We start from the raw sequence: 26,468 nt of genomic DNA, 5'->3' as shown, positions 1-26,468 counted from the left end.
CATACATGGTACAGCAGGCACACATCAGGAATATGAAAAGTTGTGTTTACAGATTTTTTTGAGGATTTTAAAATGAATTCAAAATTCCTTTTGTGCATATTGAGCCATACTGTGAGGCAAACGCTGAACTTTGATTTCAAATACAAGTTAGGAAGTACACTGAAGATGCGTCTAAAATGCACACAAACATGCAAAGTGTATTAGTCTCAATATATTTACATGCTTTCTGAAAACTCTGTCATAGTCTGTTTTCCATCAAGATGTTTTCCAACACAGTTGATTATTATTTGAGTAGTCACACTAAATTCACTACATGCAGACTGTGCTATGCTTCGTGTAACTTATAATGGTTGGTAACAATGGAATTTACAGTACAGCACACCATCTTACTAAATGCAAATCCAAAACAAAATACAGTATATAGTTGTTGCACATTTAAAACACCAACATAGTAGTTAATTTAAACAAATTAAAATTAACATTTCAGTATATTTAATAGTCATAATCGAATCTTGGTTTGACTGTCTTGCATATTTTCTGGGAATCCATTCAGTCCTGGATCAGTCAGCATTGTACACTTTTTAAATAACATACTTTTTGCAGCTGGAAGCTGTTTATAATTTTTTACGCTCAACTGAAAGCAATGGAAAATAGATGAATTTTACTTTGCTCTGTTTTTGATTTCCTTTTTAATATAATGCTTGTTTGATGTACCTTCATTAATGTAAAGTGCCTTATAGAGGTAAGATATTTTAATTTTTTCTATGCTAGTATGTTCATTTAAAGATATTTTACAGTCACAGAATATTTATTGCTTTATAGACCCTGTACAAAGCTGACCGTGATTCTTTCACAATACAATTACTGGCATGGATTGGAGGGAAGAGTTATAGGACAGTCCTCTAGCTCTGTATATACTTGCACTTGACAGTTTCCTCTCTTTCCTAAATTATTGCAGAGCAGACAGTAGACAGTGCATACACATACCGTGATCAGTAGGCTTTCTTTTGGGCTAAAAGGTTAGGTAGGGTAAGACTATTTTATATTTCGATTTTTTTTTTTTTTATATCATACAAACAAGTAGAGCACAGAACAGTGCTGACCTATGGAGTGAAGGTAATTCATAGCAACCAGTTAGGTTTCATTTTCCTGCCAGGCCAACTAAAGTGAATTTATGGTTGCTGGCGCTTTGGACACTGGCTTTTGACTTGGCTGTCCTCCTGTGTCTTGACTTTATTGTGATTTTTTTTTTTTTTTTTTTGTTCTCCCCCCCCCCCCCCCCCCCCAAAAAAAAGCCTAACATTCCGTAACACTTTTCTGTGTGTGCTGAGTTAACCAGAAGCTCCACTAGTACACCTCATCTGGTTATGTGTCTGCAGTTTTCTATGTTTATTATTCATGTGTCATTATGTCTGTTTTTTTTTCCTTCTAGATATGAAGCAGGGTCTGCTTTCTGTTGGAATTTGCTGTAGAGAGACAAAGTACAATGTCGTTGTTGATAAAGGTCAATATCCAATCTCATTGACCATCAGGTTTCTTGGAATTGATGCATAGATATGAGTAGAATATTTGTGATATTACAATGTACCATTTCTTACAGTAAAGTGCGGTGCTCAAAGAAGATTAAAGGGGAAGTATGGAATTGTTAAAAAAAAGAAACCCATACATACTCCCTTCCATGCTGCAGCATCTGTGTGACACTGCAGCTGTACCCCACCACCTCCAACTGAGCAATCACATGGCTGATAATCGCTCAGCTCTTGGCTGTTCTGAGTGAAGAGCAGTGATTGTGACATGTGGCTTTGCCCCATCAGCTGACTCTAGACCACAAGAGAACAAAGTAAACATACTTTTATGACCCTCAAGAGAAGTACAACAAAAAAGCTTTGACCATACTTCTGTTTTAAGAGCAACCATGGAGATGAGGTGGAGTTCATGATTTTGTTCCAAAAGTTGAGGAAAATTTGCTGTATGTTTTCAGCTACCATTTTGGCTTTTCCTTTACATCGGGGTTGGCAAGCTGTAGATTGTGATCGACTGCGTGGAGTCGACAGGTCGATCATGACAGTGTCTCTGCCTCCCCGCTAGCCTCGGCCGCTCTCATGTTACCAGCAGCGAGAGCAGGAGGCAGCATAGTGCTGGATGGAGGGCAGGGTGGTAGCTGCTCAGTGATTGGTTGCTAGGCTGTCCTAGCAACTAATCGCCATCCTGTTTTTTTTTTTTTTTTTTTTTTTTTTTTTTTTTTAACTCCGGTAGCCCCGGTCCTGCTTTCCACCCAGCACTGTATTGTCTTCTGATCTCAGCCCTGCCCTTCACATGCTGGCAGGTAGGAAGCGCTACCTGTGTGTGTGTGTGAGATGTGAAGGGGGGGGGGGCAGAAGAGACATTGTGGGGGGAGGGCAGAGGAGACACTGTGGGGGGGGGGGGACAGGAGGCTCTGGGGGGGCAGATGAAACTACAGTGGGAGGGGGTGATTCTGATGGGAAAAGGACATAGGACACTGCTTTGGGGGATGGGGAAGCAGAGGACACTGCAGTGTGGCAGGGTGGAGGACACTAAGCAGTGGGGCGTTGATGTGAAGGGGACAGAGGATATGACAGTGGCAGGGGGGATGTGGTATGAGGGGGCAGAGGATACTGCTTTGGAGGAGGGGGTACAGGACACTACTGTGGAGGAGGGGGCAGGGGACACTACAGTGTGTGGTGGGGGGGGTGATGTGAAAACGTTGGGGGTACAGGACACTACTGTGGAAGAAGGGGGGTGATGTAAAGGAGGCAGAGGACACTGCATTGGGAGTATGGGACACTGCAGTTGGGGGTGATGTAAAGGGGGGCAGAGGACCCTACTGTGGGGGGTGATGTTTTTTGTTTTTGTAAGGGCACCTCGTAAATAACCCAAATCAGTGTTTGTTATTAAGTCTATTGGAAAGTTTTATAGAGCCCACAAACTAATGGTATATGTCTGAAAATCGGAATAGTAGGCTATCTGAGATATTTAGTAAGAGGCATGGCGAGTTTTTTGAAGTTGTAATTTTTTGTCATACTTTTATGGAAGATTAAGACATTAGAAAAAGAAAAAAAATAATTTTTTTTTTGTTTTGTTTTTACATACTGTCACCAATGCAGTACAGCATCATCATATAACTGCTGTGGCGGGTGATCAGGGACACTGACTGGAGACAGTATGTAAAAAAAATAAATATAAATGTTTTTTACTCCTGTGACCAGAGGAATACAGTTGTTACCATAGTAACATTGTACTACTCTGGGCAAGTGATCAGGATTTTTTTTTTACACATTGATTGCTTATATCAGTGGATTTCACTAAGATAAACAACCATTTTTGCTGAATTAAACTGATCGCATGGTACAGATTAGCTGTGATTGGCCCTGTCTGTACCATGTGACCAATCACAGTTAGCAACACCGTTGTAAGCAATGAATGGCATGAAAGGAATCCATTCATTGTTTACAACTGTCATGTGATCTGCTGTGATTGGTCACATGTCACTGGCAACAGGCTGGTGTAGTGATTAGTCATCGGACACAGCCGGTGACAGATCACGCTGGATCGTGGCTCTATCCTGGGAGGATGTCGTATGGTGTCCTCTCAGGATAATAGGGATCTCGTCCAGCTGTCATATTACAATAGGCCCAATGGGAAGGAGTTAAACTACCTCCAGTCAGGTCCAAGATATGTACCCGATTGATGGAAATTATTGTTGCAAACTGATAAATTTAGTAAGTATTTATGAAAGAATTTTGCATATATACCTAGCCTTATGTTCTAGATAGGCATGTAAGATGATTCATTCTTCATGTGAAGTTAGTGAATATTACTTTGCCTTGTATTCTGGCCTATTTTGACCTTTATTCTGTTTCCATACTTGTTTTTTGCAGAGTGTTCAGTGACAAAGTTTTTAAACCGGATGCTGGGCCTAGAAGTTCACAAACAAAACAGCCTGTTTCAGTTTTTTACTGACACATTTGATTATCTCATTGAAAAGGACAAGAAGGATGGAAAATATGACATGGGTATCCTAGGTAAGACTGATGCTTTCATGCAAGGGGGTCAGAGCAAGCTATGACCAATTATTATGAAAGTATGCTGTACTTATCTCTGAACCTGTTGTGCAGTAGCATTATAGATGGTTTCAATAATCTTAGTTGTAATTTCCAATTACCCAGATTTAGCACCTGGAGTAGACGAAATATATCAAGAGAGTAAAGAAACTTTCCTGACCCCTGGGCATCCACAAGATGGACAAGTTGTGTTTTACAAAGTACGTTTTCTAGATAAATCATTGATACTCGGTCTGCCATGACTTAATTAACTTTTTTCAACTTCTTCCTTGAGCGCTGTGTAATATATCTTTCTTTCCAGACATGAGGAAATCCCTATATATCTCACTCTTTTCATTACAGATCAGTGTGGACCGAGGTTTGAATTGGGAAAAAGCACTGGAAAAATCCTTGCAGCTTCAAGAAGCAGAGGAAGGCTTCTACTTGTCCTACAAGGTGTGCAATATAGCAATGCTGGCTTATTTTTGTGCGTTTATTTTTTTTTTCTTCATGTATTATTTTTCTGTCCAGGTTCGTGGTGAAATGTACTCAGCAGTTCTGGCTGAGCATAGACATGGGAAGTTCTACAACCTGTATAAACCAAACATAGGGAAACAGAGCCATCCAGAAACCTTTGATAGCTTGCGGAATAAATACTACAAGGTGGGTTTCAGAGGTTGATAATATCCAACCATTACCTGTTTGTGTAAATCAGTTTGTCAGGTGTCTGCATTAGGTTTTTTCAGAGTTTGTGTTGGACTTGGATAGTTTAAAGTGTAATTAAAGGCAACATTTTTTAGTGTGATTATTTTTTTTTTTCAGTTTTGGATAGAGCGGAGTAACACCTGTTACTTTTTTTTGTATTGACTTCATTGTTCCTGTTAGGGAGATTCACCCTCTTTATTTGTCCATTACCAAGTACTATTATCAAAAGTGAAAGAGGATACTCACTTTTGAGTCATTTCCCTTCATTTCCTGTTTTGGCTATGGGACAGGAAGTGAAGTGACACTGATGGCAAAAAAAAAAAATGACGAGAGTTATAACTGTCCCTTACTCTATCTTGAATTACCAAACAAAAAGCTTTGCCTTTAGTTACACTTAAAATTAAGAATTCTTTGGATTGTCTACATACAAACAAAATTTGCTAGTGTACAGTATCCACAAAATTAAATTTGTGTATCCTCTTTGCAGAAAGATTAATAATTCATTGCTATTGGTTGCTGCACACCATTATTTTTGCAGTGTTATACTGCCAATAAAAGTCCATGCATACACAGTGCATTTTAAATGGAAATTTGAAAACATTTTTCTTGCAAGTTTTTTAATGTATTGTATAAAGCCGGGGTTGGCAACCCGTCGATCATGGCCAGGTGAATCATGATCTGCACTCTCCAGTGGCATAGTCAGAGTAGTGAAGAAAAGCTGGGCAGAGCAGGGAGAGAACTCTTGAGAAGGGAAAGAGAGAGACAAGTTGGCAAAACAGGGGAAGAGACAGCCAAACTGGCGAAGCAGAAGGGGAGAGAGATGAGTGGGCGGAGCAAGAGAGGAGAGAGAAGTGGACGGAGCAGGGGAGGAGACTTGCTCTTGCACTGAGCAGAAGGCGTGAGCTTAGTGGGGCTGCCGAAGTTTCTTTAGCACTGTGTAACATAAAATAAATACCTGTGAGATGGCCGCAGCACGCCCAGTGACCCCACACCTGCTGATTCAGTGAGCGAGGAAGTTGAGTGCAAGCAAGTCTTTTCCCCTGCTCTGGACTTCTCACTCAGAGCTGCTCCAGCTGTATACAATATGTAAACAATGTATGTTATCTGGTGAGTGAGTGCAGGGAATGGATGGGTGTCTTCTGTTCTGTTCCCTTTGAGGGTGGGATGAGGGGGTTTGTTGTGCTAAGGCATTTGAACTGGGTTAAGGGGAGTGGGGTGTCTGTACAGAGAGGTCTATACTAGGTGGGTGGTCAGTGTTGGAAAGCTGGTTGGTCTTTGCTGGACAAGGAGTCTGGACTAAGAGAGTAGGCTAGCAAAGAGGATAAGGGATGTTAGGGGAGATCTCTATCTTGAGGTATATAGGTGGGGGGTGAATTGCACTGAGCAGAGGGGTCATTTTGGTGGTACTTTTTAAAGTGGTTTGTGCATTAGGGCTTGTTAACACTAGTAGTTGGGGACAGTAAAACCCCTCGGCTGAGCAGCAGTTTTACCACCTCCCAACCACTCCCCCTTTACCTGCAGAGGCAGCAGTCAGGGGTGTAAACATGCTGCTGCCACGATGCTTTGGTTCGTGGTGGCGGCAGCAGGAAATATAGGTCCATACTTATTTGTGAGGTTTTCTTAGTAAATTTCTATCTATCTATCCATTCAGTCGTATCCGACCCTTGGCGATTGCATGGACCGTCACGCATAAGCGACTTTTTCCATGAATTCTCTTAGCAATTATTTTTACCTTTCCCCAACCCCTACCATGCAGTAGATCCCGCATGGCCAGGGATGCCCAGTAAATTTAGTTTTCTGTAAATAAATAAAAAGGCCCACCCCGGTGATCTTTGATCTCCTCCATGTTGTTCCGTTAGATCTCCACCTCTTAAAGGTTGCCTACCTCTGATATAAAGGGTAAAGCACCCATTGATTATTATTATTATACAGGATTTATATAGCGCCAACAGTTTGCTCAGCGCTTTACAATATAATAAACATTATAAAAATTTTAGGTGCCAGCAATCAGAACTCAGCACAAAGCCATAGACATACAGTGCCTTGAATTCATACCCCTTGAAATTTTCCACATTTTGTCATGTTACAACCAAAAACTTAAATTTATTTTATTGGGATTTTATGTGATAAAGCAAAACAAAGTGGCACATAATTGTAAAGTTGACGGAAAATGATGAATGGTTTTCAAAATTTTTTTTTACAAATATCTGAAACGTGTGGTGTGCATTTGTATTCAGCCCCCTTGAGTCAATACTTTGTACAACCATCTTTCACTGCAATTACAGCTGCACGTCTTTTTGGGGATGTCTCCACCAGCTTTGCTCATCTAGAGAGTGAAATGTTTGCCCACTCTTTTTTGCAAAATAGCTCAAGCTCTGTCAGAATGGATGGAGAGGATATGTGAACAGCAATGTTCAAGTCTTGCTACAGATTCCCAATTGGATTTAGGTCTAGACTTGGACTGGACCATTCTAACACATGAATATGCTTGCAGACTCCTAACAAATTTTCTTCTAAGATTGCCCTGTGTCTGGCTTCATCCATCTTCCCATCACCTCTGACCAGCTTCCCTGTCCCTGCTGAAGAAAAGCATCCCCACAACATGATGCTGTCAACACCTTGTTTCATGGTGGGGATGGTGTGTTCAGAATTATGTGCAGTGTTTGTTTTCCTCCACACATAGCGTTTTGCTTTTAGAGCAAAAAGTTAAATTTTGGTCTCATCTGACCAGATCACCTTCTTTTAGTATGTTTACTGTGTCCCCCACATGGCTTCCCCCACAAACTGCAAATGGGACTTCTTATGGCTTTCTTTCAAGAATGGTTTCTTCTTGCCAATCTTCCATGAAGGCCAGATTTGTGGAGTGCACGACTAATAGTTGACCTGTGGACAGATTCTCCCACCTGAGCTGTGGATCTCTGCAGCTCCTCCAGAGTTACCATGAGCCTCTTGGCTGCTTCTCTAATTAATGTTGTCCTTGCTGGCCTGTCAGTTTTGGTGGATGGCCATTTCTTGGTAGGTTTTCAGTTGTGCCATACTCTTTCCATTTTCTGATGATGGATTGAACACTGCTCCATGAGATGTTCAAAGCTTGCAAGATTTTTTTTTTATAACCTAACCCTGCTTTAAACTTCTCCACAATTTTATCCCTGACCTGTCCGGTGTGTTCTTTGGCCTTCATGATGCTGTTTGTTCACTAATCTTCTCTAACAAACCTCTGAGGGCTTCACAGAACAGCTGTATTTATACTGAGATTAAATTACACATAGGTGGACTCTATTTACTAATTAGGTGACTTCTAAAGGAAATTAGTTCCACTAGATTTTAGTTAGGGGTATCAGAGTAAAGGGGGCTGAATACAAATGCATGCCACACTTTTCAGATATTTATTTGTAAAAAAAATTTTGAAAACCATTTATCATTTTTCTTTCACTTCACAATTATGTGCCACTTTGTGTTGGTCTATCACAAAAAATCCCAATAAAATACATTTACGTTTTTGGTTGTAACATGACAAAATGTGGAAAATTTCAGGGGGTATGAATAATGTTTCAAGGCACTGTAATATCATTAAAGCTGTGTAGCATAGTGTCTTTCATTTTGTAGGGGGGAAACCAGAACTCGCATTTGGGGAGGATCTGCAAAAGCTGTGCTGAGCTGTTTTTTCTCATTACTGCACTGTGTCCCTATTTTATGCATTGTGTCTCTGTGTAAACAAAGATCACAAGACAAAATATATTTTTTTGGGTACTACTTAGACATTAAAGCCTACCTATGAGCAAAACCTAACCACCTCTCACCCCTCTTGTAGGTTTTGTTAAATCAAAATGTTACTTAAGTCCAGGTTCCTTATTGCCAAAAATTTGGCATACAGGGTGATGGTATTCCAGCACTGTAAATATACCCCCAGCGGTCCTCTATCACTGGCATCCCTGCTAAAATTCTCATCTGGGTTCTCAGAGTTCTGGGTCTCCCTCACTGGTCAGCCATTATGAAGTACCCACATCATTCAGGCAGCGATGTGGGCATCTGAAGAAGGACATTGCCTCCTTATACATAGAAGATAATACAGGGAAATAGAGCATCATGTGAGCATTGATTTAGAAAAGGGCTTTTAGGTAGTTGTGTTTTTTGTTTTTTTTTTCCCTTAGGCAGGTGGTGTATGTATGGTGGACAGCAGGTATGAGAGGGGCTTTGAAATTTCTAGATCTTGCTTATAACTGCAGAATCTTCACGTTTTAAAGCTGGCCACAGATGGAAAATCGTTAGAAAATGAATTCGCATTTGATAAAGATCTGTTTAATGAGCAGGAAATTACGTCATCTTTGTGTTATTCCTGATCGATTCTACAACTCACACTTCGAAAATTGTTCACTGGCACTAAAGAACTCCATAGGCCGGTTCTTTTTTTTTTGCCATAAATGTTTGCATTTCGAGAACCAAATTAGCCTACTAACATTTAGAAAGTTGAATGATCGAGCGTTTCAAACAATTTTCTATCCATCTATGACCAGCTTAAGTATAGGTCCAGTCAAAGTGATTCTAAAGGCATCATTTTATTATTTTTTTTTAAATAACAAAAATGCCTATACTTACCTGTTGTGTGCAGTGGTTTTGCACAGAACAGCCCGCTTCCTCCTCTTCTTAGGTCCCCCGCAAGCTCTCCTGGCTCCTCCCTCCTGTCGGGTGCCCCCACAGCAAGTAGCTTGCTATGGGAGCACCTGCTGCTCCATGTGTCCATTCACACATTAAGCTGCTGCTCAGCACCGCTCTCTTTCTTCTCATTGGCTCACTGGCTGTGATTGACAGCAGCGGGAGCCATTCCAATTCGAAGAGGGAGTTCTAGGATAGCCGAGACTCCAGTGCACATCGCTGGATTGAGAGGGGGTGCGTTTTAGGCGGGGCTGGGGAGGATACTGGACATAGAAGGTTTTTTTACCTTCATGTATTGAATGCATGAAGGTAAAAAAACTTCTACCTTTACAACCACTTTAAAGGGGTCACATACTTGAAATCACAGTCATTGGATCCAGCTGTTTTTGGTTGGTGTGGGTAATAAAACTATGTTTGTGGATCCATCAGACGTCTGCAGAACAACCGCTTGTACTTGTAAGGATTGTGTGCTATTAATCCTTCATTCTTCAATATAAGCATAATCATGATGGTAAGTTGGGTTTTATCTGTATTTTTTTTTTTTAAACTTAAACTGTATTATAAAACCATTTTTAACTTCAGAATGTGCTTTTTATAGATATTATTTCCAAGAAGTGTCATCTCTATGGAAATTATGTAATGAACTCATAGCAGTGGATCCTTCATGTCACTCCCCAACCAATTTTACAACTGCACATAGATGGCAGAGATGAGTGTATATGTTAAAGGTGCCCTGATGATTATGTCATTAGGCAGACTTAGGAAATGCTGAGTTACAGATTGTACAACATATTATTTATCACACACTTGTTTCAGGTATCTCCAGAAGAGGCTCAGCAGCATTGGGAACGTCAATATATATTCTCTTTGAGCAACTGCAGTCACACAGTGTGGTGAGACATCCTGATGTCTTTTTAACTCCTTACCTTGTTTAATCTCATATCAAATTGTAAACATTTTTTTTTAAAGCTACTGTGTCATTAAATTGAAACTTTAAAATGGAGTTCCAGTGATTTTTGTGTTTATTAAAAGTCAGCAGCTACAAAAACTCTATCTGCTGACTTTTATAAAACACACCATCACCTGTCCCAGGGTCCAGCTATGTGCTCACCTGCGCCGTCCCTTCTCTCCCCCCTGCACTGGCATCTCAACTGTGGGCACAAGGCTGTGACAGCTTTGCGGCTTTACAGCCGGGTGCCCACTGCGCATGCACAAGTTGCGCTGTGCTTCCTGATTGGTCCAGCAGTCTTCTGGGACCTGTGACGTCCTAGAAGACTGCGGGAGGAAGGAGTGGGCCGAACGTCCGGCTCACTTCTCTGCGGCAAACTGAGCCGTAAGTGGGAGCAGGTACCTGTCAAAACCAGGTATCCGCTCCCCCACCCCCCAAAAAAGTGCCAAATATGGCAGTGGAGGGGGGAGGAGACAAACAAGCGGAGCTTCCACTCCCTTTTCTCCCCCCTGCACTGGCATCTCAGCTGTGGGCACCAGGTTGTAACAGCTTTGTGGCTTTACAGCCGGGTGCCCACTACACATGCACGACTCGCACTGCGCATCCTGATTGGTCCGGCAGTCTTCTAGGACCTGTGAAGTCCCAGAAGACTGCGGGAAGAAGGAGGGGCCGAACTTCGGCTCACTTCTCTGCAGCAAACTGAGCCGCAAGTGGGAGCAGGTCAAAACCAGGTATCCGCTCCCCCCCAAAAAGTGCCAAATATGGCAGTGGACGGGAGAGGAGGCAAACAAGCGGAGCTTCCACTCCGCTTTAATCAAAAGTGTGGTGGCTCTTGATGCATTGACTCCAGCCTCATTCTACTCTTTGTGAAAGTCTCCAATCTTTGAATGGCCTTTTCCTGACAATCCTCTCCAGGCTGCGGTCATCCCTGCTGCTTGTGCACCTTTTTCTTCTACACTTTTCCCTTCCACATAACTTTCTATTAATGTGCTTTGATACAGCCGTTTGGGAACATCCAACTTCTTTTGCAATTACCTTTTGAGGCTTTCCCTCCTTATGGAGGGTGTCAATGATGGTTTTCTGCACAACTGTCAGGTCAGCAGTCTTTCCCATGATTGTGATTCCTACTGAACCAGACTGAGAGACTATTTAAAGACTCAGGAACGCTTTGCAGGTGTTATGGCTTAATTATCTGATTAGAGTGGGACACTTTGAGCCTAGAATATTGCACCTTTTCACAATATTCTAATTTTCTGAGATTGTGGATTTGGAGTTTTCATGAGCTGTAAGCCATAATCATCACAATTATGACAAATCACAGCTTGAACTATCTTGCTTTGCATGTAATGAGTCTATCTCTTATATTAGTTTCACCTTTTTAGTTGCATTGCTGAAATAAATGAACTTTTGCACGATATTTTAATTTTTAAAGTTTCACCTGTATAATCCCCATCTTTTCAACACATCAGTTTATTACTAGTCTTTGCTTTCAGTGATTACTACTACCAATTTACGGCCCTGACCTTTGGCCTATTATCTACACATTAGGTATCCATCAAGGTGATGCCCTAGTACTAGCCCTACATTTTCATGGGATGCTTCGTTGACTTTCTGTCAAAGGAGCAGTTGGTTCTTACTCTTTCAGACAAAGTGACGTTGACCATCCAGATGTTATAGCAATTTTGTATGTTATAGACCTTCAGAAATTGATGTTTTGAAGTATCCGGGTATACTGGACCCAGCTCCTGGAATGTTCCTTCCACAAAACAAACTTCTGACACTCCAATTTGAGATTCAAACTTTCCAGTCCAGGAGTCATCCAACTTTTTTTTTTATTAGAGTCCAAGGTTTGATGGTAATCTCTGAGGCAGCCCCATTTGCCAAGTTTCAATCCAGACTGTCTACAATGCAACATTCTGTACAGGTCAGTCTGGTATCTGAATAAAACAGTTTGTCTATCACCAAGGACCAGGTTCTCCATGGCCTGGTAACTCAGGCATCCCATTCTGGAGCAAGGGAAGTCCTTCCTTCCCATTATTTGGAGGATTCTTATGATGAACAGCAGCTTGGGGAGAGGTTCTAGTCATGTGGTCTCTACAGCACTGTAAAACTTGCTGGTGGAGGGTCATCTGATCCAGATTGTCAGACACCATGAAACTTTGGAGAAGAACCAGAAGTCTCACTGTAGGAAAATGGGTGTAGATCGTATCCTGTCCTTGGCAGAACTTCACCTTTCAGTCTTGTCAGCTGTGAACATTCCAGGTGTGAACAATTGGAAGGCAGACTTTCTTTTTCGGCAGAGCCTGGACCCAGGGTAGTTGTTATACTCAGGAATGTTCCAGGACCTGTGTCACAGGTGGGGAGACACCAAATATGGACCACCTGGCCTCTAGGTACAACAGCATCAGACTGGAAAGGTTTTTCTTCAGATATAGGGGTCCTGTAGCAGTGGATGCCCTAGTGGCTCTATGGGAACTATGCACCCTGACCAATGCCTTCCTTCCCCTGAACTTCTTTCTTGTCTGCTTCACAGGATCAAGATGAAGGGCAACTTGGTGATCCTCATTGCTCCATAGCAGCCCAGGCGGATATGGTGCACGGACCTGGTCAGACTCCTGACTGATATTTTGTGGGCTCTGCCAGATCATCAGGATCCTTTGTTCAAAGGATCAATTGGCCATTCTACTTCAGGGCTGCTGGCTTGTTGTTGAAGTCCAGATTCTGAGGGATGGGCATCTCTGTGAGTCTGTGATTTCTATGATGCTGAAAGCTAGGAAGGCTTCTCACAAAGTCCATCATTGGAAATGGAAGGCATACTTCAGTTGGTGTGAGTCTTGGGGCTTTCACCCCAGGAGTTTCTCTGTGGGAAAAGTTTCCTCCATTGTCTGGATGTGGTTCACACTGTTGAGACACCCTCCCTCAGCGATTGCTTCTTTTTGGAAGACCAGTTCCCTTTTTTGTAGTCCTGGAAGGACCCAGTAAGGAAGCACTAACTCCCTTGTTGCACCATCTTTAGATGATTTAGGCAGAACATCATCCAAGCTTAAGATCTAAGGGACAATTTTCAATCCTTCCTGTCAAAATGCACTTTACGGGATCCAGGAGTTCTTCTTGGGCTTTTCAGTATCAAGCAACTGTTTCCTGGATTTGCAAGACTACCCTTGGTCTCTTGTTAATACATTTTACATTTGTGTGTGGTAATTTATATACATCTATAAGCATGTTTACACAAGTATTAATGAGTATATTACAATACAACACTGGCAAAGAAGAAGAATTTTACTCCTCTATATGCTTATGCACTTTTATGCACCTATACTCAACATTATAAAATAAAAAATGTTGTAGCGCTGCTTATAAAATATTAAATAAACATCAATCCATCATAATTGAACAACCAAAGTGAATACAAAGTGCTCATAATAATATATTAATATAAATATCATCCATTACTACACAATAAAAGTGAACTGATATCAAAGTGCTGCAAAAAAATGTGTGTAAAGTTCATATGATTCCAAATGTAACATAATCCTACACCATAAAATGAGAATCCCCTGGTGAAGTCACGTGACGGTGAAGCAATGAGTCGGGCGTAAGTGGAGGCAGATAAAGGAAGTACAAGCCGCGATCTCTTATCTGTAAAGCAAATTTTGTTTATTTGAATGTAAGTGCAATTTTAATAAATATTGGAAATTTTTACTAATCTACTACACTATATGAGGCATATTCTCATTTGGGTGAGGCTACTGTTACTCAGTGAAACAGTGGATTCCTAAGGCTACCTTAACATCTACCATATGGGAGGAGGAGTGGATATCCCCTAGTGGTTAAAGGAGATAGTGATCAACTGTGGAGATGTCTCGTTAAACACGTAGTTTTACATACATAGTAGGTGAGAGTTCTGAGAGCACAGAAGTGGCACCAATTCATGGAATTCACATTAAACACGGATTCTCATTTTATGGTGTTCAGTTATGTTACCTTTGGAATCATATGAACGTTACACACATTTTTTTGGAACACTTTGATATCAGTTCACTTTGACTTTGTAGTAATGGATGATATTTATAATAATTTATTATTATGAGCACTTTGTATTCACTTTGGTTGTTCAATTATGATGGATTGATGTTTATTTAATATTTTGTAAACAGCTCTACATCATTTTTTATTTTATATAATTGCATTGTGGGAACACAGTTGATGATAGCAGCAGCATTCACAGTAGCAATCACTTTATATATCAATCAGTAGACACAGAAGTTCATTTCACTTATTTATACTCAACATTACTCAAGGTCTTTGAACAGATTTTTTTGCTCATTGACTTTCTGTTAAGCATTACCTGAGTTAACATCAATAAATTATGTTGTCCATGTGCAAGGGGCCAAAGACTTCCACTCCCTCAAAGTACGCCAAGAAATAATTTTATGGTGAATACAAAAATCCTATTTTCTCAAACTGTTATGAACCAACAGCGATGTGTCTTTATTATGATATATGCAGTTCTTAATTTCCAAAGTAGCCATATATGCAGTTCTCCCCAAAGCCTCCACACTCATATAAATACAAGCACAGCCATATATACAGTCCTCCTTAACACCTGCATACACAGAGGATCAGTATATTGTATAAAGTTCCCACCTCGCCATCAGGCATTTATATAGTTCCCTTAAAATGGTTGTATTTCAGACATGAAATATGAAGAATGTATATCCATCTATAGTGTGTACTTGTCTCAATAGTACTAAGTGTCATTTCTGTCTGCTGATTCTTTCCTCTGCTATCAACATGAGTAACTTCTGACACGTTTTCTTGACACCAAGAGGAAAATGGTGATAGGGGAGGGACCTCCAGCAGATTGACAGACTTGGCTCTGTTCTTGTGAGTTGTTTGGAGGGGGTTGTGTATCTTCCCTCCAATCATTTCTGAGAGCTCTCCTCACTGAGCCCTGCAGAGTGTAACTTCAGTTCTCTGCCCCCTGCAGGGCCAACATCCACCTAAGTCTATCCAGTTCAACCATTAGGAAAAAAATAAAAAAGTTATAATCCTATACCTCCAGAGGAAGGCAAAATAACCCAGCAAAGCATGATCCAATTTGCTCCTGCAGGGAAAAAAATTCTTTCCCGATCCCCCGAGAGGCAATCGGATATTCCCTGGATCAACTTTACCAGTTATATTCTGTGTATCCAAGAAAGAATTCAGGCCTTTTTTAAAGCAATCCACTGAGCTGGCCAGAACCAACTCTTGAGTGAGTCTGTTCCACATTTTCACATCTCTCACTGACCAGAAACCTTTCCGTGTTTGGAGATTAAATTTCCTCCAGATGTAAAGAAAAGCTTTGGACAATTGAATCAAAAGCACTTTCATGGCCAGGTGTGGGCTACTTCTTCATTATTTCTTCATCAATTAAGCAGGTGAAAGGTCTGGAGTTGATTCTAAGTGTGGTATTTGCATTTGAAATCTATTGCTGTGAACCTACATCATGCGTTTAAAGGAGCTGTCCATGCAAGTGAAACAGGCTATTGTAAGGCTTCAAAAACAAAACAAATCCACCAGAGACATAGCAGCAACATTAGGAGTGGCCAAATCAACAGTTTGGTACATTTTGAGGAAAGAAGAACGCACTGCTGAGCTCAGCAACATAAAAAGACATAGACGTCCACGGAAGACAAAAGTGGTAGATGATCGCAGGATCCTCTCTATGGTAAAGAAATACCCATTCAGAACATCCAGACAAGTGAAGGAAACGCTCCTTGAGATGGGTGCATCATTGTCAAAGTCTACAGTCAAGAGAAGACTTCATGAGAACAAATACAGAGGGTTCACCACAAGGTGCAAACCATTCATAAGCCTGAAGAATAGAAAAGCCAGATTAGACTTTTCCAAAAACATCTAGAAAAGCCAGACCAGTTCTGGAAAAGCATTCTTTGGACGGATGAAACTAAGATTAATCTGTACCAGAATGTCGGGAAGAAAAAAGTGGAACAGCTCATGATCCAAAGTACAGAACGTCGTCTGTAAAACATGGTGGATGCAGTGTGATGGCATAGGCATGCATGGCTTCCAGTGGCACTGGGTCATTGGTGTTTATTGATGATGTAACAGAAGCAGCCGGATGAATTCTGCCGTGTTTACAGATATACTGTCAGCCCAGATTCAGCCAAATGCAGCAAATTTGATTGGACGGCACTTCACCGTACAGATGGACACTGATCAAAAACACACTGCAAAAGCAACCCAGGAGCTTTTGAAGGAAAAGAAGTGGAATATTCTGCAATGGCCGAGTCAATCACCTGGTCTCAACTCAATTGAGCATGCATTTCACTTGCTGAAGGCAAAACTAAAGGCAGAAAGACCCACAAACAAAGAACAACTGAAGACAGCTGCAGTTAGAGCCTGGCAAAGCATTATAAAGGAGGAAACCCAGTTTTTGGTAATGTCCATGGGTTCCAGACATCAGGCAGTCATTGCCAGTAAAGTATTCTCAACAAAATAATAAAAATTAACATTTTTATTTATGATTATATTCAATTGTCCAATTACTTTTGGTCCTTTGAAAAAGGGGGGATGGCTACTCTTAAGAGCTGTAATTCCTATACCCTTCCTCCAGTTTGGATGTACATACCCTCAAATTAAACCTGAGAGTGTGCACTTTCCGCCCATATCCATTATATAACTATAGCTTGAATATGTTTTAGTAAATACCTGAAAAAAAAACTAAAATTGTGCCTGTGCCCAAATATATATGGACTTAACTGTATAGAGGTTTTTTGGCCAAAAGGTCAATAAAAACTGGTAGTGGTTCAACGGCAGATACACATATGATACGAAAGACTGAAGTTTCAACATATACCCTTGTGAATTATAAATACACCGATATACAAGAGTGTCTTTATTGATAGTGGTGTGTTCTTCCAATAACTCCCAACATGTTTTGGAATGAAGTTCCTTTCTCAGGGGAACAGATAGGTATAGTAATGCTGTGATACAGCAGATAAGACATCAATAATATACAAAGTATTAAAAGGTTAGAGCCTACATAAATATATGTTCAAGAAGTGCAAAAGAACAGCAGATCCATGTTTGCATATGCTCCAATAATTGCAGATTTACAGTCACTATGTGTATCAGTACAGCCATGCCCAATACTGGTAAAAGCAATCCACAAAATGAGGGAAAAGCAGGGCCAACATCCGCCTAAGATCACCAGGAGTTTGCTAGCGGTACCCCCACAGTCCGCCACAGTACTACAAGGATCCCAGAAAATCACCATAGGAATATCTGGCCAATCTGAATAAGGTATAAAGAAAGAAAGGACTATAGTTGTCTAACCAAATCGCGATAAAGTGCCGTGCATAGCTGCAGGGCATTCAATGAGTAGAATCTAAATAGGACAAGCTATATGAATAACAACAACCAAAAATTTCTGGATGTTCAAGCCATATGACATGGATATATATAATGTCTTACCCGCTAGGTGTGGAGACGCAGTGGTAAGCATTGGCGAGTGTCCCGCAAAATGATCGAATACCTCAGAATTATGTGACATATATATATATATATATATATATATATATATATATCAATCAATCTCAATCACCTATGTATGTATGTGTATGTATGAAAATTGGGGGGAATGCCCACCAAGATAGCCAATTTGGTCTCCGATTGGGAGACACATGCCTGCCACTCAAGGGCGGTAAAAACAGCATGCATTGTGGGATCCTCCGGCATGGTGGCGTGCAGTGTCACCATGCCTCCAAAGTGCGTGATGACTTCACGTGTCACCACGACGCCAAAGCACGGCATGATTGCGGCAGGGGGACACAGGAGAATGTCACAAGGGCATGGTCAAGGCCCCGTAGTCGCAGTAAACAACAAAAAAAGTGGTCCTCAACACCACACAGATTGCAGCTAGGAGAGACCTGCTGTCATCACGCACTTTGGGGATGTGGTGATTCCATGCGCCGCCATGCCGGAGGATCCCACAATGCATGCCGTTTTTACCGCACTTGAGCGGCAGGCGTGTGTCTTCCAGTCAGGGACCACATTGGCCATCCTGTTGGGCATTCCCCCCAATTTTCATAGATAGAAAGAGAGAGATATATATCACCTAATCCTGAAGTATTCAGCCATTTTGTGGGACACTTGCCAATGCTTAGCACTACGTCTCCACACCTAGTGTGTAAGATTTAGTATATATCCATGTGATATGGCTTGAAAATCCAGAAACTTATTGTTGTTCATATAGAACTCTTATGACTATATGGCTTGTCCTATATAGATTCTACTCTTTGAATGCACTGCAGTTATGCACGGCACTTTATCGCAATTTGGTTAGACAACTATAGCCCTTTCTTTCTTTATACCTTATTCAGACTGGCCAGACATTCCTATGGTGATTTTCTGAGACCCTTGTAGTACTGTGGGGGTGCTGCTGGCGATCTTAGGCGGATGTTGGCCCTGCTTTTCCCTCTTTTTGTGGGTTGCTTTTACCAGTATTGGACATGGTTTTACTGATCCACATACTGATTGTAAGTCTACAATTATTGGAGCATATGCATACATGGATCTGCTGTTCTTTTGCATTTGTTGAACATATATTTATGTACGCTCTTACATTCTAATACTTTGTCCTTGTAAATTATTGATGTCTTATCTGTTGTATCACAGCATTACTATACCTATCTGTACCTTTGAGGAAGGAACTGCGATCTGAAACATGTTGGGAGTTATTGGAAGAACACACCACTATCAATCAAGACACTCTTGTATATCTGTGTATTTTAAACACTTTTGCTACTCTTTCTCTGCCGCTAAAGTCCCATGGGGATTTTTATGTACCTTCTAGATCTTTTGATGTCTGTTTGCTTCTTCTGTCTGTTAACAATATCAGTTGTGTCCCTTTCTTGCTCTTTATCTGTAGCTTTAGAGCTTTATTTCCACACCCTTTGCATTTTCTTCATTATTTAACTTTTCTAACTAGCCCTCTTCTCTGTTCCATGCAGGAATGGGAACTGCAAAATCGTGCAGCAGGGCAAAGAGTGTATACAAGGGCTTCGTCTGCGACATTATTACATGTTGTGTGGGTCTCTTCTGCGTGTCTGGAGTCGGATGGCATCTGTTATTTCTGATATCACCAGCAGTAGCTACTTACAGATTGTACGTTTAAAAACCAAGGATAAGCATAAACAAGTTGGTGAGTAGTTTTCATTGGCATTATTCCTTGTCCCAGAACAGATAATTGGTGAAATATATCCTGCATATAATATTGAGCAAGTGTTACTCTGCTTTTGTTATTCACCCAGGCATTCAGATTCCAGAGCCTTGTGTATATAAAGTACGAGAGGAACTGAAACAAATGGATATGAATGTGAAGAGAAAACATGAGGAATCTAAACAGGCTGCTGAGCGTCTCTCAATGCCCCCCATGCTCTCTGGACCCTCTCCTTTAGACCTTTCAATACCTTTTTTCCATCCACCCTCGCTTTCAGAACCTGATGTTTTAGACTTGACTTACAGCCCTCTACCTTCCAATATGCAGGAACAGAGTGGATATCATTTCAGTGACAGTCTTGGGAGCATCCTGTCCCCTAGCGAAACCCTCCATAGCCAGCAGTTTAATGTCAGAGAAATCATAGAAGAAATGCTTCAAAAACTAAAAGCGCCAGATCCGTCTTCTGCAGAGCGTCAAAGTGTCATTCAGTTTGGAGGAGAGCAAAGCTTCTGGGGTACAGGCTGATGTGTCATTCTTTCTTTCTGATAGCAGACCAGCAAATATGCCCTGCAGCACTGCTTTAACACTCCAGTACTATTTGTGGCCGAAGCCAAGATTGCTGATTGCTTGGATTTTACCAACTGTGTTAATCAAACTATTTTGCGCTATACCACAATAAGGAGAGGTGACATCTGAATTTTCAGAGACCAAAACTAGCAGTGCACCATCCATCATATCAGAGGACCAAGTGTCACAGGGTTGCTTGTCTCTGACAGCCCCCATCTACAGTACTTACTAACACATCCATTGCGCAGCTGCACTGATTGGCTGACATATCAGGTGCTGTACCCTACAGCCTATACGATTTGTTTGGGACCCATCTGCAGAAAACACACTGGGAACCCTGCACTGTTTGTTTCTGTTCTCAGTCCCTGGTCAACCTAAAGTAGGTTTGGATTTCTGTTCAGTGTAAGTAGGTTCTTCTGTGTTCATGAGCTGACTCCTTACAGCGCTCAGCACTTTATCATCTTCTCTTCAGAGCTTTACACACTGCTGGCTGAAAGAGCCTTGAGCAATAGCATGTGTGAACAGTATAAAATATATAAATATATATATATATTATCTATATGTATATGGGGAAGGGATGGGAGTACCAGATTTGTTTTAGTTCTTTTAACCCATGCTAATCTTTGCACTATTGCTGCCCCATAACAACCTCCCTTTGGGTAGAAGGGGCCTGGGTGTCTGCTCAGGGTATATTTATGTGTATATTTGTTTATATCCATAACGTTATATCTCAGGCTAGGTACTGTTTGCCATGCAGAGGCAGACACTGTTTGTTTTATGCCAAAGAAGTTCCTCCTTTTTGAATATACTTCATTTTGCCCATGTGGAAAATGTAGTTTCCCATCTCCTCGTGCACGTACATTTACACTTTTTGAAAAAAGAAAAGTTGAGTTCTGAATCAGTAGGCTCTTTGTCTGTCATAAGCATAATGTACAGATAGACAGCTGCAGGGCTGCTAGTCATTAGCTGCAGTACCACTATTTAGACTAATACTAACTGACATTGTGCATAAGAAAACCAATAGGAAGCAGCTGGTTTCATTACAAAACAGCATCTACGTTACCTCTGCTACACCTAGCAGACTTCACTTCCTTTTTTTTCTTGGTCACCTGAATTCTGTGCTTTATTGATCTGGTAGAGGCTTACCACGAAACCCAGTTATAATAGCCGGGGAATCTCGCTGTCTGCTTTTAAGTGCAATGTATGTGTTTTTTTTTTTTCTTTGAGCCTTACACACCAATATTACATTGTTAGTACTTGTTTAAGATATTATGTTTTGTATTGGTGGCAGATGTGCAAATCTTGAATGTTAAGGTAAACCTTTGGGTTGCGGGACCGTTAATATGAACTTCTCACAGTGCCAGTCCATTCAGCAATGGTCATCCTTTCATCCAGGCCATATCGGAATGCCGGCAATCAAAGGATCTCCAAGTTGGCTATTTACTTTGAGTTCACTTTTCTGTATCGTTTGTTTTGCAATGTAAATTATTTCAAATACTGTACCCGGTGTTACATGTGCATATTACCACATTGGTATTTGTGACTGACTAAGGGTCATTTATGAAAGTGCAAAGAACTGTTTATGTGCCTCTGCACTTTTTTGTGTAACAGTGAGTATACACAGTCAAATGATCATCTTGGAGGGTGCCAAGTAGTTGTCCTCTATGGACACATTGGGTTGTTTTTTTTGTTGAGTATTGTGTATCGTTACACTAAAGTGTAAGAAGTCTTTTAGGGCCCGTTCACACCATGTGTTGGACTGTACTTGCCTAATGCATAGACATGGCATTTTGCCTTTAACTCCTGTGAGTTCACTTTGCACCCCCACTCTGTGGTGGCGTACACTGAAAAATGTAGGACATGCAGTAGTTTTTTTTGAGCTTTGCTGAATGAAGATGATTGGAATGTCACAAAAAAAGGTATACTGTGTGGTGTGCTGCAGTTGGTGCATTGCCCTGTACAGCGCACACCTGCAGCCGCGCATTGTAGCACACTGCTGGTCTGATCGAGCCTTTAAATGCCTACCACAGCATCAGTCAGCAACACAAGGAGCCTGTCATTATCTGTATTAAAAATAAGACATTACTCTTGTGCCAGAGAGCCCCTGAAGTAGGGCAGATACATCCGGAATCCAGTCCACCCAGCCACTGTATTTTACAACCCTATGAGGAAGCCCCTGCAGGCAATAGAGGGCTTTAGCATTGGGTTGTGGGATAATAGAGAAGGATTTGCACAGACCTTTAAGTCCTAGGGGATTTCCAGAATTTATTTTTGGTTTGGTGCGCTCTTTGGGAGCAATATACAGGTTATGCCAATTACCTTGTACTTAATGTTATCACCTCCAAAGGAGGGGACTGTGGGAGAGCGGTCACACAGGTGGAGGGAGCCTCCCGGAGCAAGGAATTAGGTAAATATTACGTATTGTTCCTACCTTAGACTTCATGAGCATTTTAAACCTTGCAATGTGGGGAGGCCGCACATGAAGGGTATTTTTTTCCTGTGCCCTGAGTTAGCTTTAAATGACCTTCAGCTAAATTTCAAACTAGGCTAAATTAATATTTTTAAACCACTCTAACTTTTTGTCTGCTGGTTAAAATATATAACGTTTTATTTATTATCTTATTTAAATATTTTCAGCATTTCTGCTTTATTTTTATATCATTTTAATATTGTATGGTTAGGATTATATAAACTTTTTTTTTACCTAAAGTAAAACCTTTGGAGAAGATTTTAAAAATGATTTATTCTGTGACCTTTTTTTGTTAGTGCACCTAAAAATATTTTATAATGTCCCTGTTTTTTCTGTTTGCTTTCATACACCCCAAATTACTCACAAAGAAATTAGGAAAATAGAGTATAACTGGGTATGTTTTTTGTTTTTTTTGTAAATATGATAGTTTTTATTAGTGTGACTGAGTAGCTTAGGATAGTCCTCTGAATACCCTTTCCTTTTCACAGGAATGTGGAATTAGGGGCCAAAATAGAACAAATTCTGGTTGTTTTAATGTGAAATATAGCATGGTTCTATAAGGGAATTTAATAAAAAATCTGGCTTTGCAGTCATGCATTTCCATTTCTAAGGCAATGCAGTTTTTTTTTTATTCCAAGATGCACTTGAGAGCATCCTTCCTTTAAGAGGCCAGTGTAAAAACGGGCTAGTGAATAGGTATTTATGGAGAATGCACACTAATCTTAAAATTCAATGCACTTCCAGCAGATTCTTTGTGGTTTCATAAAATGACCCTTAACTTGTGTTTAGTGTTTTGTTTTGTTGCATTGCTATGCCTAAATGGCAGATGAGCAGTTTTTCCATAAACACTGGCTTGCTTAAAAACAGTATAAGGAGCTTTGATATGCAGTAACCCTCAGCAACCCATCATTCTTTAGTTGGTACAGCGAGAATGAAAGCTGTTTGCTGGCTGGTGAAGGTTACAGTGCATAACTGCTTTTTTTTACTATGCAAAGCCCATAATGTAACTTCTTCCTCTGCCAGCTGGTCTCCGGTAGTGTTCCCAGTGATGCAGTCAACCAAAGATTTCTAAAATGTGACAGGGTAGATAATTATCCATATGTATGTGCCTGATGGCAAACTAATGCTCATCTTTAATGACTGCCATTATGGCCTACACTTTGGCGCAATACCATATCGTGAACACCACTATGGCAAATCATTTTATGCAATGTCATTCAGTGCCTTGCTTTTCTTATGTATTGAGACTATTATTAGCTAGTGTGCACCACTGCTGGATGGCGCTCCTCCCATGTCATGTGTTTCTGTGACCTTTCAATTTCGTACTGTATCTCAGGTATTTTACCCCCTTAAACTGTCAGGGAATTCTGCAACATATTTCGCTGGAAACAAGTGCATGTGATCTGGCATCAAAGGGGTCAAGAGGAGCTGCTGCCCCCTCTGTTCTGTAAGTTTATTCATATGTGTACCCAGTGAGATCACCTCCCTGTTTTGTGATTTCTTGGACAGGTTTGCTATTAAGTTATTATGATGCGTGCGTGCTACTGATTCTGCATCCTGCCACGCACGGGTCTCCTATACTTATTTATGACTCTGTAAAATATATATGTATACAGTTTTATTTAGAAGATGTGCCTTCAACTAATTCCTACATTTTCTATTCATAACTGAAGGCTGAATTCGCAGCACCTCAGTAAAGTTTTCATTGAAAAAAAGCATGTTTCTGGGTCTTTGATCTGAAAGTGTATTGTGTCTGAATACCATGTACAACACACCAATTTTTTTTTTTCTTGTATGTCCCGATTTGTATACCTTTATTTTCAATTTATGTATTATAGGTACTTCTATAGCGCCGTCAATTTACACAGCGATATATATATGTGTGTGTGTGTGTATATATATAGAGAGAGAGAGAGAGTGTTGAAAAAGTATTCATACCCCTTTCAATATTCCACATTTTGTCACGTTACAATCAAAACCGTAAATGTATTTTATTGGAATTTTATGTGATAGACCAACACAAAGTGGCACATAATTGTGAAGTGGTAGGAAAATGATAAATGGTATTCAAAATTTTTTACTGATAAATATGTGAAAAGTGTGGTGTGCATTTGTATTCAGCCCCCATGAGTCAATACTATGTATAACCACCTTTCACTTCAATTACAGCTGCAAGTCTTTTTGGGAATGTCTCTACCAGCTTTGCACATCTAGAGAGTGACATTTTTGCCCATTCTTCTTTGCAAAAATAGCTCTCTCAGATTGGATGGAGAGTGTCTGTGAACAATGACCCTAAACATACAGCCAGAGCTACAATGGAATGGTTTAGATCAAAGCATATTTATGTGTTAGAATGGCCCAGTCAAAGTCCAGACCTAAATCCACTTGAGAATCTGTGGCAAGACTTGAAAATTGCTGTCCACAGATGCTCTTCATCAATCTGAGAGAGCTTGAGCTATTTTGCAAAGAAGAATGGGCACAAATGTCACTCTAGATGTGCAAAGCTGGTAGAGACATCCCCAAAAAGACTTGCAGCTGTAACTGCAGCGAAAGGTGGTTCTATAAAGTATTGACTCAGGGGGGCTGAATACAAATATACGCACACCATTGTTTGTAGATGCTATACCTTTCACACAAACCAATTAGTGAACACTTACTGGGATTATTTTTGTATACCAAAGACATGTAGCCGAATATATTTTAGCCTAATTTTTGAAGAAATTTGATTTTTTTTTTTTATAACAAAGTAGAAAATATTTTTTTTTCAAAATTTTTGGTATTTGTTTATATAATACCCTATGGTGATCAAATACTACTAAGAAAGCTATATTTGTGTGAACAAATTATAGAAATTTCATACGGGTACAGTGTTGCATGGCCAATCAAGTGCCAGTTAAGGTAGCGCAGTGCTGAATAGCAAAAAAAATGCTAAGTCGTGAAAGGGGTAAAACTCTCTGAAAGTCAAATGATTAAACCACACATTTGTGCCTGCAGGCAATGTGAAAGAAACCTTTCCTTCGCATAATGGAAATCAATGAAAATGCAGATTTTTCACATGGAAATGACACGTACACTCCTCTATACAACATAAAAAATGAAACCATGAAATTGGAATCAGGTAATCTTAATTAGGTGCCACTGTGTAGAACCCAAGGAGTACTGGGGTCCATTTGCACTGTGCAGTTACCTAAGCCTTTCCTCTTAGAAAAACAGTTAACTGCAACAACACACAGAAAGCAATAGTTTTCTGTGTCATATTCTGACCAGAATGCAATGTTTCACTGAATTTCAGAGCAACATGTAATATGTTTGCAGAATATTGCACAGTTTTGCATGTTGCTGCATGCCACCACACAGCAAGTGCACAGTGCTGCTCTGCAGTGCCATGAATGAATTGGCACTTTGTAAATTTCAAATAAAGTTCAAAATTAAAGGGAACTGTGTGATGCGATACAGTGCACATCGGTCTCCCCTTGCACCATGGATGTGCAGGCCAAAACACTGTGCAGGCAACAGCGCTTTGAGCTGCAGAGTAGTGTAAACGGGTCCTTTATTTTTAGGTATTAAGAAGTTTAATCTATACATCAGATAGCTAAGGTCTAGTGTTCTTTTTTCTTTTCATGCATGGTGTCCTTAAAGCGGAGTTCCAGCCGTTTTCTGTTAAGTCAGCAGCTACAAAAACTGCAGCTGCTGACTTTTAATAAACACATACTAACCTGTCCCAGGGTCCAGCGACATGCTCACCCCCATTGTCCCTTCTCTCCTTCTCTCCCCAGCGCTGGCATCTCAGCTCTGAGCACCAGGCTGTGACAGCTTGCGGCTTCACAGCCTGGTGCCCGC

At 40.7% G+C, this 26,468-nt stretch overlaps 1 protein-coding gene across 2 annotated transcripts in view; it reads left to right on the top strand.

Annotated features, from left to right (window-relative positions):
- Positions 1-23,570, top strand: part of SBNO2 (strawberry notch homolog 2) — a 125,941-nt gene extending 102,371 nt beyond the window's left edge. For both annotated transcript variants that reach the window (XM_089670076.1, XM_089670077.1), the window contains 8 exons: positions 1,433-1,504; positions 3,900-4,043; positions 4,188-4,282; positions 4,425-4,517; positions 4,593-4,724; positions 10,236-10,312; positions 19,383-19,573; positions 19,683-23,570. In XM_089670076.1, the coding sequence (XP_089526202.1) occupies positions 1,433-1,504; positions 3,900-4,043; positions 4,188-4,282; positions 4,425-4,517; positions 4,593-4,724; positions 10,236-10,312; positions 19,383-19,573; positions 19,683-20,116 (1,238 nt within the window). In that variant the 3' untranslated portion in view covers positions 20,117-23,570. The remainder of the gene's footprint in view (positions 1-1,432; positions 1,505-3,899; positions 4,044-4,187; positions 4,283-4,424; positions 4,518-4,592; positions 4,725-10,235; positions 10,313-19,382; positions 19,574-19,682) is intronic.
- The last annotated feature ends 2,898 nt before the right edge of the window (positions 23,571-26,468 follow it).

This window comes from Staurois parvus, unplaced genomic scaffold (assembly GCF_062004578.1).
Source record: "Staurois parvus isolate SC_StPar_1 unplaced genomic scaffold, SC_StPar_1.0 ptg000086l, whole genome shotgun sequence".
NCBI classification, from domain to species: Eukaryota; Metazoa; Chordata; class Amphibia; order Anura; family Ranidae; genus Staurois; species Staurois parvus.
Note: the sequence above shows the minus strand (reverse complement) of the source record. Positions and strands in the feature narration are given on the sequence as shown.